Source organism: Aricia agestis, chromosome 3 (genome assembly GCF_905147365.1).
Source record: "Aricia agestis chromosome 3, ilAriAges1.1, whole genome shotgun sequence".
NCBI classification, from domain to species: domain Eukaryota; kingdom Metazoa; phylum Arthropoda; class Insecta; order Lepidoptera; family Lycaenidae; genus Aricia; species Aricia agestis.
In genome coordinates this window covers 23,995,195-24,008,336 of record NC_056408.1, presented here as the reverse complement: position 1 = coordinate 24,008,336, position 13,142 = coordinate 23,995,195, and the positions used below count along the sequence as shown (strand labels likewise).

General features: G+C 46.5%; 1 protein-coding gene across 1 annotated transcript; it reads left to right on the top strand.

Moving 5' to 3' along the window:
• Positions 1–7,562: 7,562 nt before the first annotated feature.
• Positions 7,563–8,330, top strand: LOC121725511. The gene has a single exon (XM_042112514.1). It carries the CDS (start codon positions 7,563–7,565, stop codon positions 8,328–8,330), a length of 768 nt encoding a protein of 255 aa, XP_041968448.1.
• The last annotated feature ends 4,812 nt before the right edge of the window (positions 8,331–13,142 follow it).

Below are 13,142 nucleotides of genomic sequence, written 5' to 3'. Positions count from 1 at the left end.
CCTCTCTGCCCCCAGCAACTGCCCAAAACACTACCTCTTTGGAAGAAACTGGCTGGACAGAAGTTCAAGGTAGGCGAACTCGGTCATCGTCCAGTTCCATCTTACGAGGGACGGCAGCGCCTGGAACAACCAACCTGCGAGCTAGTGAGAAATGGAAATATTTGCATCTCTACTATGTCAGAAAAGGGACGTCGGATGAAGAGATACGTGCACACCTTGACAATATCATTGGTGAAAAGAACACATGCACTGTAGATGCTCTCAATTCTCGTGGCAATTACGCTTCTTTCAAGTTGGGGGTACCAACTAGATTAGTGGATAAAGTTATGGCACCCCAAAATTGGACAGAAAATATTTGTATTAAGTACTGGCGCAGAAATTTTTTACACACAAAGGCCCAGTAGCTCACCCCGAATTCAAAATACCTACCATCACGCCCACTCCCAAAGTCCGAAATACAAACGTTCATATCCTGTACCAAAATGTAAGAGGTATCAAAACAAAACTTTCTACGTGGCGATCTAATATGATGATTACTGAACATGACCTTATAGCAGTGACCGAATCGTTCTTAGACACTTCGATTGATGATAATGAAATCTCTGCAGGCAACTGGAGCATATTACGCAGAGATAGATTATCTTTTGGAGGCGGAGTTTTGCTTGCATCTCGCCCAGGCATATCATTGAACCGATGTCGTCAACTCGAAACTGATCATGGGGAGGATTTATGGGCCTCTTTCTCCTATCTGGGCTCCTTAATTTACGTCTGCGTTGTTTACCTCAAGCCAACTGCAGCAGATGATGAGTATATGTCATGGTTCTACAAGGTCGAAGAAATAATTTCTAACTTGAAGGGACATTTCATAATTTTGGGAGACCTTAATATGAATAGTGCATCTGTTACCATAAAAAATTATTATTGTTATTTCTTAAGTTATTGTAATATGTATGATGTAAATGATGTGATGAATATGCATGGGAGTAAGTTGGATGTTGTTTTGACGCGGAAGGGCGCTGTCGCTAGTTGTGACTATGTACCGGGAATGGAACTGGTCCCGATTGACCTATATCATCCTCCTCTTGACGTTACTGTCTTCATCGTGTCGTGTAAGCCCACTGAGGCTATGGAACCTAGTAACGTCAACAAGTGGCATGATTATAATTTTACCAGAGCTGATTTTGTGCAATTATACCATACTCTGAAAACTGCCCCTTGGCACAATGTTCTAGATAATACTGATACCCATTCTGCTACCGATGCATTTTATAACATCTTGTATAACGCTTTCGACACTTCTGTTCCCATGAAAAAAAGACAATCCTCTGGCAACAGGCGGTATCCTGTTTGGTTCACTGCAGATATACTTAATGGTCTAAAACAAAAGAAACGACTGCATAATAAATAGAAACGTACTCGTTCTGAGCTAATCTACACTCAATTTAAGAACCTGCGTTCGGAACTGAAAATGAAAGTAAAGGCCGAGTATAGCTCCCATTGCTCTGCCATCGAAAGCAGATTGTTCAAATATCCAAAGCAATTTTGGCAGCACATTTCCAATTTAAAATCTAAGGGTGGGTTTGAACCAACTATCATTTAACGGTTCTTTCTATTCTGGAACTAAAAGTGCAGAAGCATTTGCTCGATACTTCTCTAGCGTTTTTCTCCCTGATGTACCTAAACTAGATCCCAATTTGGAGTCTGTAAATGCAGTGGGAACTAATATAATTCTTCCGTCTTTAATCTATGGTGACGTAGAAAAGGCTATCGACAAGCTAAAAGCACACAGCTCGATAGGCACTGATAGTGTACCCCCATATGTCCTAAAAGCGTGCAAAGACATATTTACCGTTCCGTTATGTCACCTGTTCAACACATCACTCAAAGCCGGAATATATCCTGAACAATGGAAATTATCGAGGGTCATACCTATTCCCAAAACGAGCGATCGACTGTCTGTAGAAAACCACAGACCTATAGCTGTATTGCCTTCTGTTGCCAAAGTTTTTGAGCTTGTTCTTCATAATATATTAATGAAACAGATCCGTGGAATTCTTTCTGACAACCAGCATGGTTTCCGTCCTGGTCGCTCTGTCAGTACGAATCTTCTAGCTCACGTTGACATAATTTCTAAGGCTCTTGACGCAGGCTATCAAGTGGACGTTCTATACTTTGATTTCTGCAAAGCATTTGATAGAGTCGATAATGATGTCCTCCTCAAAAAGTTGAGCGCTCTTGGGTTCTCTCCTAGTCTTGTTCGTTTTTTCGCAGATTATCTTCGTGATCGGAAACAATTTGTGAGGTATGGATGTTTTGAGAGTGCCCCTTATCATACACGCTCTGGTGTTAGCCAAGGGTCAGTGTTGGGCCCACTCTTATTTCTTATATTTATTAACGATCTTACAACCATTCTTAAGTTTGCTAAGTGTTTACTGTATGCCGACGACCTCAAGATTATTATGATCATAAAATCTCTTTATGACTGTCTTCTTCTGCAAAAAGACTTGGATGCTGTACAATACTGGAGTATTTCCAAAAACCTTTTGTTTAATATGAATAAGTGTAGCGTAATGACTTATGGGCGGAAGCTACACCCGATCATCTTTAATTATTCTATGGATGGTCATATTATTTCCCGTGTCCATAGTATCAAGGACTTAGGGGTGTACTTTGACAAAACTCTTACGTTTAGGGACCACATATATGAGACGGCTCAAGACAGTTTCAAACGTCTAGGTTTTGTACTCCGCAACGTTAAGGACTTTAAAAATCCCGCCGTTATAAAATTGCTATACAACGCACTAGTACGCAGCAAGCTAGAAACAAATGCGTGTGTCTGGGCTCCCTACACAGCTACACCAATTCTGATGCTGGAAAAAATCCAAAAGGCGTTTCTCAAATTTTTATTTAAGAAAGTGTACGGATACTACCCTTACATGTACCTAACTGGCTATCTCTTGGGTACCTTAGGTTACCAATCTCTAGAGGTCCGACGAGGCGTTGACCTACTATTGGTTGCCTTAAAAATCCTTCGCAATATAATCGATTGCCCTGAACTCCATGCCTTAATGTGCCGCTTGTTTGTGCCTGACAACTATCTAAAGCACCGTCCTAGCCGTCGGCCAAAATTATTCGCACTGCCGACATGTCGGACTGTCGCGAGAGCTGAGTCCCCGCTGTACCGAGCACTAAACTTGCTCAACGCCCTTCTGTCGGCTAATCCTGAATGTGATGTGTTTGTTGATAAGTGGTTGGATGTGAAGAGAGCATGTGTAGGATTTTGTGAAAGTAAGTACGAAAGGGTTTCTTCTATTACTATTTAATCTAATTTGTTTATGTATTGTAACAATGTCATAATTAATTTTAAGTTTTAATTTTAAGTCAAGATTGTAGTTAATTATTGTAATTGGGGTAACCTGTTTTAATTAACTTTAATAAATAAATAAATAATAAATAAATAAATATGCGATATTAAATCAGCTAGCTGCAACTTACTCGAAGACTGTGCTGTACCTGTAAAATTGCTACGTTTGTTCTGCGTTTTGCGTTTTTTACGCTCCACTAGTTTAAAGCTGTTGTTATCGTTCTGCACGGTGTGGCCTATCAGCTCTTGCTGCGAGTTATTCTGAACAATTATGTCTCGATATGAAGGCTTCGTCGGCATAATATAGTCAGCTGATTGTTCAATGTCAGGCGAGTGCGATAACGCGGGCGTGCAATCCTTACCAATAATTGCGCTCGCGCAGCTGTTCCCGCCGGGCTGAGGCAATAACCGGTTCTGCATAGGCTCCTTACGTTTAGTTGTAATGTTATCAGCTATTCCATGCGTATTATTGCAACTATTCCCATTCACACTTTTAAGTTCCTGCAATATAGACTTAACCTGTTCCAATTCCAACTTTAAGTCTTGTATCTCGGTAAATAAATCACTTCAGTTCACCACAGTAAATCGAGTTTAACTCTTTACTCCTCCGACCTCTAGTGAACTCTTAGAGAGACCAACCGCTCCTCTAAACTGGTGACCCCAAAGGACAACAAGCAACCTCTGCTAGAAGAAACTCTACTGGAAGAAACTCTGCTACTCTGCCCGAAGAATCTCAGCACAACAAACCTCTGCTCGACGAAATTCTGCTCGACGACGCTGCACCACGAAACGCTGCTCGACGGAATTCTGCTAAAATCTCTTCAAAATGGAACCCAGAGGCGAATCCCTGCCCGAAACCTAGAACCCGGCGACGTCACCGTCATCACAGGAAATCGCCGGCATTGCCCTGTCAATTTGAATTCCACCTTTCTGGAGGGACAAACCCAGGCTCTGGTTCGTCACATTCGAGGCAGCCACCAGCAATCTTCAGAAAAACCAAAGCCAGCTCTCCCAGATGGTCATCGCTCGTCTAGAAAAAGAGGACATCGAACAGATCGCCGACCTACTGTACAACCCGCCAGAGATGAACGAGTACCAAGCACTGAAGGACCGACTCATCTCCGCATATGAGGAATCTGACAGCCGGCAGTTTCAACAGCTTCTGTCAGACATGGAATTGGGAGACCAAAAACCGTCACAACTTCTCAGACGAATGCGAAACCTGGCTCGCAATAAGGTCCCCGATTCCACCCTACAACTCATGTGGGCCAATCTCCTCCCGACGAGTATCCGCTCCGTCCTGGCCGTCAGTGAAACGTTCCAGTCGAAGACCACACTCGACGAGCAAGCTGCGCTGGCCGACAAAATAATGGAGCAGTCACATGTAAATACTGTAAATAGCATCTCATCCAGTCATCGTGTAAATAGCCCCGCATCAAAATCATCGAACGTCGAGTGCCTGCTCATTGAAGAAATACGCAAATTATCGTTAGAGGTCGCTGAATTGAAGAGGCAATACAACAACAATAATTATAGAAGCGGACACTATCAACGCTCAAGACACAGATCGACATCCCGATTCCGGCAACGATCGACATCGCGTCCACATTCTTCATCACCATAGCCTTTCTGCTACTACCACAGCAAGTTCGGGAAAGAAGCAAGAAAATGTACACAACCATGTACATACAACACATCGGAAAACTAGACCGAACGTTGGCAGCGGCGGAATCCGGCGTTCACAATAAACAATACCGCCTATTCGTCACGGACAAGACTACGAATCTCAGTTTTTTGGTCGACACGGGTGCAAACATATCCGTCATACCCAAAAAGAAAGGCCTCCATCTCCAGCCGCTACCTTTTCAACTCTACGCCGCCAACAACACCGTCATACCGACATACGGCGAGAAGACACTTGAACTCAACATCGGACTTCGCCGACCGTACAAATGGAAGTTTATTGTCGCAGCAGTCTCAAAGCCAATCCTCGGTGCCGACTTCCTGCAACATCACGAACTCATCGTCGACCTGAAAAATAGAAGACTCATCGACGGGAGAACCAGTCTACATATTAACGCTCCCGGACGCTACACGGACGTACCAACTGTCCGTAGTGTCGACAGCACGCAGTCGTACCATGATATACTGGCTGACTTCCCCGGCATCACACGATTGACAGCGATGAACATCACGGCGAAACATAGCGTCGAACACTTCATCGAGACGTCTGGGCCACCGCTACATTGTCGCGCCCAACCGCTACAACCACATCGCTACAATCAAGTCAAGAAAGAATTCGAGAATATGATGCAACAAGGTCTCTGTCGTCCCAGCAAGAGCGCCTGGTCTTCTCCACTTCACGTCGTACCGAAGAAAAACGGCGACATAAGGGTATGCGGCGACTACCGACGACTCAACGCAGTAACAAAGCCCGACCGCTACCCTATTCCCCGACTACGAGACTTCACTTTCCAACTCGCCGGAAAAACTATTTTCTCGACGATCGACTTGAACCGAGCCTACCAGCAATTACCAGTCCATGAAGAGGATATAGAGAAGACAGCAATCATCACACCATTCGGTTTATTCGAATTCCCGAGAATGTGTCCCGGCCTTAGGAACGCAGGCCAGACATTTCAACGTTTTATACACGAAATACTGCAAGGCTACGACTTCGTCTTCTCGTTCATCGACGACTTGTTGATCGCATCCAGCAGCGAAGAAGAACATCGCCAACACCTGCGGTGTGTTCTTCAACGCCTAGAAGAAAACGGAATCACGATAAACCCAGCCAAATGTGTACTCGGAAAACAAGAAGTAAAATTCCTCGGCTTCACCGTAAACAGCGACGGAATCAAGCCGCCACAAGATAAGCTACAAGCCATCGAAGATTTTCCGCTACCGAAGAACATAGAAGAATTACGACGTTTTCTCGACATGCTAAACTTCTACCGAGACAGCATTCCGAACGCCGCTACAATTCAAGCCCCGCTACACGCATACCTACATAATGCGAAAAAGCGAGACAAGACACCGATCGAGTGGAACGAGACATCAAAAGAAGCATTCGTGGCATGCAAAAATAGCATCAAAAACGCTGTTTTGCTCGCCCACCCGAATCACAAAGCACCGATCGCTATTTTCTCGGACGCCTCGGACACCGCAGCGGGAGCTGTAATACAACAATTCAACAATAACAAATGGCAACCACTCGGCTACTTCTCGAAGAAATTTACAACAGCGCAAACGAAGTACAGCACCTACGATCGCGAACTTCAAGCTATCTACATGTCAGTAAAATACTTCAGAAAAATATTCGAGGGCCGAGAATTCATTATATTCACCGACCACAAGCCATTGACATTCGCCCTACAGAAGAAAACATCGACATCGGAAACTCCGAGAAGAACTCGACAACTACTTTTTATCTCCGAATTCACGCACGACATTCGTCATATCAGCGGAAAAAACAACATAGTCGCTGATACATTCAGCCGCATCGAAACAATAAACACGCCGTCAGCTGTAAATTATGAAGAGTTATCTCGCGCGCAAGAGCGAGATAGCACGTTACCTACACTCTACAGTCAAGAAAACTTAAGTTTCAAAACAACTACGCTACCTAACTCCGATATCAAGATTGTATGCGAAACTTCAACAAAATACGTTCGGCCGTACATTCCGCAAGACTTTCGACGCGCCGTGTTCGACTCCATTCATAACATAAGTCATCCTGGAACAAAAGCATCAAGAAAACTCATCGCGCAAAAATTCTTCTGGCCGTCAATGAACTCCGACATTAGCGAGTGGACGAAAACCTGCATACAATGTCAGCGAAGCAAAATACAAGGACATACATCGAGCGCCGTGTCGACATTCCCACAAGTCGACCGCTTTCAACATACACACACCGACATCATCGGACCACTGCCTACAACAGCGACTGGTCATAGATACCTACTCACTATGATCGATCGCTCGACAAAATGGCCTGAAGCTGTACCACTCACCGACATCACCGCCGAAACCGTCACAAGAGTATTTTACGAGCAATGGATAGCGAGATTCGGGTGTCCGACTACAATAACAACCGATCAAGGACGCCAGTTCGAGAGTCAGCTGTTCGTCAACCTAACTCGATGTATGGGTATCAAAAAAAACTCGTACAACGCCTTATCACCCGCAATCTAACGGCATGATCGAACGCTGGCATCGAAGTCTCAAGAATTCACTGAAAACAAGATTCATCAACAGTAATATATCGTGGATCGACGAGCTACCTACAGTTTTACTCGGACTACGCGCCGCCATACGAGAGGACACCGGAGTCAGCGCCGCCGAATTAACCTACGGCCGTAACCTACGTTTACCGGCCGACTTCTTCGAAACAACATCATCATCGAGCCCAGATCATACCTACATCGAGCAACTACGAAAAAACATCAACTCTCTCAAGCCGAAAAACAATGTACAGCGCCACGGTAACCAACGCAACATCTTCATACATCGTGATCTACTTACGTGCGAATACGTATTTTTACGTAACGACGCCGTAAGGAAACCACTTCAAACACCGTACGACGGGCCGTACAAAGTTCTCCGACGAGAAGAAAAATACTTCGTAATACAACTACCCGATCGCACAGCAACAGTATCCATCGATCGTTTGAAGCCCGCCTACATACTGAGAGATGATTACCTCGGCGAGTCAACGAGCAATGTACAACAGTCACCGGTAATTCTCAACTTACCTAATACCAATTTACCTGTTACCTTACCTTCACATACCAATAATTTACCTCAAAATACCTCATTACCTTTTACCGTTACCTCATTACCTTTACCTGTTACCTCACAACCATTACCAAGTGCAACACCGATCAAGCAGAAGACACCAGCAAGTCCAGTACAGAAGACAACAAGAACGGGCCGTGCCGTCAGACTGCCGGTACGCTTCGCTTGAGGGGGAGCACTGTAGCAGTACCTACGTTTCGTTCGCCGATTGAAACAAAGAAAACAACGCGCTCTGAAAAGAACGCACGCCGTCTTTGTATACGTTCGTTATAGAAGTCGAAACACAGAAGAAAATCGCTCTGCAAAGAACGTACGTTCGCAATGACAAGAGAAACAGCTGTCCGTGTAATAATACCGGACATGAACCGGCCTTGAAAAAGGCATTTTTCTAATAAGAATTCTTCGCAACACTACGCTACGCGTCTTCACATCGAGGCTACGTCGAGCGAGAATTATTCGCAGCGTGGCTACGGTCTTCATGGCGTTTGCAGAGTTTCATAACATCTTCACAAAATGGCGGCACTACTATTATTACCGGCGCAGCGACAAGCAGCAGCGAGACGACGTCGGTATGGCGCGCGCGGGCGAACTGAATTCGCGGCCTTTTTTTTTTTTTTTTTTCTTCGAATGGGTCTACGCTACCGGCCCTGTGTGAGAGGGCCGTTTCAGCTTCGTCGGTAAGGAGGCTGCCGTTTAGCAGCCTTGAGGTTTTGTTCGAAATTGGTCAGGAGACCCCCCGTTGCCCCCTAGTGGGCGACGTAATCCGGATATTGGGGAATAACGGATAATTTATTTAGGGTTGGTACTAGGGGTCCGATCCCGGCCGCACACGCTGATGTGTGAAGCCGCTCGCGCGCGTAGCAAAACCTAACGGCGTACGAGTGTTTATCGCGATAGAGTAGCTCTGTTATTTTAATCTATTTGACTAGGAGGGCCGGCCCTCCCCCCTCCCGCGTGCGGTCGGGTGGACGCGCGCGCGATTGTCCTTATGTCGAGTAAATTGTCCGCAGTATTGATAGAGCTCTCTATATCAATGTCGCGAACGCGATTAATGTTTAGGGTGCCTAGTCTAGCGGAATCCGAACTCATTCCCGGTCGCGGGTTCGGTTCCGTGTCAGAGTCGGTCAGTACGTCTGTACGTGTGTCCGTGTTAGCTGTAAGACATCGGAGTCGGCGCCGGCGCCGTCTCCGGCGCGTGTGTAACGCGGGTGCGTGTGATTTGTGTTTACGTAACTGTACACAGTACGTTACGTATTCTGTTATCCTGTCTACTGGGTCGGCTAAGATATGCTTAGGCCGTTTATGGGGATTCCTAAACGTATTATAATTGACATCATAATCAACTGCCCCTCTAACTAGGGGGTTGGGGTGATCCTTGCCTCTCTCAAAGAATCTTTCTACAAGTTCTTTGATGTGGGCTTTAATAGTGATTAATTCGAAGTCTCTATGCAGGTCGATGTTCCTCATAAACGCGGGTGCTCCTGTTGCTATACGCAGGAACCGGTTTTGGACTTTCTGTAGATTATTCATCTGACCTTCACTTATGTGTGCGAAAGAGGCACACGCATAAGTGAGTATTGTTCTAACACAAGTTTTGTATAGCGTCAGCTTGTGCCTTAAGGGCATCTTACTGCGCGCATTTAGTATTGCGTATAATTTGTGGAGTACAAATTTCGCTTTTCGGACCGAGTTTTTAATATGTCTACTGAAGGTCATCGACCTGTCTAGAGTTACTCCGAGGTATTTAACGTGCGTGACTTCCGGAATGATGTTCCCGTGCAGACTGACAGGCTTCAATCGGATAGTTGTTTTGCAAAACTGGATTGCTTTGCTTTTTTCGGGATTTACCTCGATTCTCCATTTAGAGAACCATTCACCCAGCTGGGTGACGGCCTCTTGGAGCCATAATTGGGCGTTGCGGATGTGTCTGCTGGCACAGAACAGAGCTGTGTCATCAGCAAACATGGCCCTATGCACCCTAAGGTGTCGGGGGATATCTGAGGTGTACAGATTGTATAGGGAGGGCGAGAGGACCGAACCCTGAGGGACTCCGGCCTCTAAGTCTCTTAGGGAGGACAGTTTATTTATAGATATTATCGAAGGCTTTTGCGATATCGAAGAATACGGCGCAAGTCTTTTCTCTGTTGTTCTTTTTTTCAAGAATGTACTCGGTTAGGCGGTGTACTTGGGCGGGGCAGCTATGGCGTTCGCGGAAGGCGTACTGCTCATCTGGAAGGAGATTTTTCTCTTGGATGACGTCTTTAAGACGTTTGAGAATTATTCTCTCGTAAACTTTGCCAAGGGAGCTAAGGAGACTGATTGGTCGGTAGCTACTGGGCTTCGCCCGGGGTTTCCCCGGTTTGTGTATGCCTATTACAATAGCTACCTTCCAGATGTCTGGGAATGAACATCCTATTAAAAGGACGTTAAAGATGTTCACTAGGAGTTGAATAATTTCGGAGGAGAGCATTTTTAGAACTTTATTTGAGATGCCGTCCTGTCCGGGGGCTTTTTTGGCATGTAAGCCTTTAATGATATCTTGGACCTCCTCTGAGTCCACCGGTCTTAGTGACTCCGTTGGTGGTCTCGAGAGTCGGTCCTCCACCTCATTTTCGACAATCCTAAGGTGCGTAGGGTCAATCGGGAGGGTACTTGGCCGACACTGTTGTTCGATTGTGTCGGCCAGAACTTCGGCTTTGTCTTCATCTACCAGTGCAGGAGGACGATTTGGTCTGACAAGTGGAGGCATATCGCTCTCCGTGTTCTTTTTAAGGGCTTTCGCGAGGGGCCAGTAGGCCACGTGTGAGGGCTTTAATTCGCTCAGAAGTCGGTCCCATCTTTCTGTTTTGTGTTCTTTAATTTTGGACTTTACTTCTCTTTCGAGACGACGGAGGGCTTTCCGACAGTCCTCTGACGGGTAGCGATCATAGGTGCGTTTAGCCGCATTGCGGAGTCTGATGGACTCCTTTATGTCGTCCGGTAGGGGCCAGTGACATTCATGGTTCATTGACACCTCCCGGGACGACTTTTCTATGGTGGCTAGCAGGTGGTCGGTCAAGTCGGATGCGGCCGCTATAGCGGCTTCGCTACTAACTATGGTGTCTGGGATTTTATCGAGGTGAGTCGATTGAAGGTTTTGGATGTTATCGGCTAACGTTTTGTAGTCGATAATCTTTTTGTTTACGTTATTGAAACGGTTAGAGTTACCTATTGTAAACTTGACCGGTCTGTGGTCTGAGTTAAGCTCGGAGAGTGTCTCGGCAGAGATGTCGAGAGAAACATTTTTGCACAGCGCTATGTCTATAGTGCTAGGGTTTTGAATTATGCCGCTTCGGCGGTTACAAGTGTCGTAGCGAGTGGGGTTTTCGGGAGCGATAATAATGAAATTGAGTGAGTCGGCGAGATTTGACAGAATCAAGCCGTTTGAATTGTTATTTACGTTGCCCCACTCTGTGTTTTTACTATTTAGGTCGCCGGCTATGAACACGGCGTTGCCTAAGTTGAATAGCGCTTGTAGGTCGCTAGGAGGTAAACTACTATTGCCCCTTAGGTAGGTGCTGGCTATTATGATTGGCTCATGGCCTGTCATACTGACATGACATAATGAAACCTCTAAAGCCTCTAAGGGAGGCGGCTCAAGAGGGACGCAGTGGAGGCAACTCTTATAATAGATAAGAGTCCCGCCTTTTTGGGCTCGACTTCTGTCGTTTCTTACAAGTCTATAATTAGCAATTTTTGGAGTTTTCATGCTAGGTTTTAGGAACGTCTCCTGCACTAGTAGGATGTCGACTTCGAGGTTTTTGACGAATTCACGGATTTCGTCACCAGAGTCTCTAATGCCGTTCGCATTGAACGACACTACGCGTAGGGAATGAGGTTTTGTTCTGCCCGGGGAAGCCATTAATAGTGGACGGTGGTTTGCGCCTTTATTGCGTCGACAAGGCGGGAGTGGGTGATTATTGCTGCTAATCTGTCGTCAAACGATCGGGCAGCTCTTATTTTTGCGGTGAACACTTTAAGTTCGTCGCGATCGATATCCCTGAGGAAGTCTGCCGCATAGGCAAGATTCTCGGCATAGCTTGTCTCAGGGTACGAGGTGGGAGGAGGCAGCGCCTTCGCCACCCGTTTTGGTGGGGGAGGGGGAGGTGCCATCTTGGCTGGTGGGGGAGGAGGGGGGGCCGCCTTTGTCCGGGGGACCGGGAGGGTGCACCTCGCCTCTTTTGCTTGGGCTTTGGGGCGCATCTGCACCCCCTGTAATTGGCCGGATGGCCAGAAGACTTGCAAAGGACGCAGCTGGGAGGTTCAGTCTCCTCAGCTGGGTTTTTGCGGGTGCAATCGGCTGTGCCGTGGTCGCCTAGGCACTTGACACAGCGCGGTCTGGCGAAACAGTTCTTGGCTGAGTGCCCGTACAGTTGGCAACGGTGGCACTGGCCGGGCATTGCCCTTTTCTGAGGGGGCTCAACTCTTATGCCAACGAGGTGGCACACGGATTTAATATTAAATATGGCTTTCCCCTCGAGGGTGAGGGGGAGGGTTACAAGTACCATATTGTACTTGTATTTTTTATACGGGTGGTACATTCTGTGTACCGCTTGGACGGGGAACCCCTGGTTAAGGAGGTCGTCCTTTACAAGACTGGGGTCGATTTCTTTGTCGATCACCTTTATAACGGCGCGTAGGACGCGCTCTTCCTCGAGAGCATAGGTGTGGTATCCTATTTTGCTCTCTTGGAGAAACTTGGACAGTCTGCGGTGGTCCGCAGGAGTGGCCACCTGCATAACTATGCCATTTGGGGTGGAGTGGGCAGACGAGGAGCTGATGCGCTTCTCGTTTATTGCCGCACTTATCTCATTCCATTTTGCCTTCTCCTGTATAATAAGCGGAGGAGGCAATTTGGGGGTCGGTGGGGCCGTCTGGGAAGACGAGGGGGCGTCGGTCATGCTGTCAGTCTGCATGGGGACAGCGCGGGGTGATTCCGGTT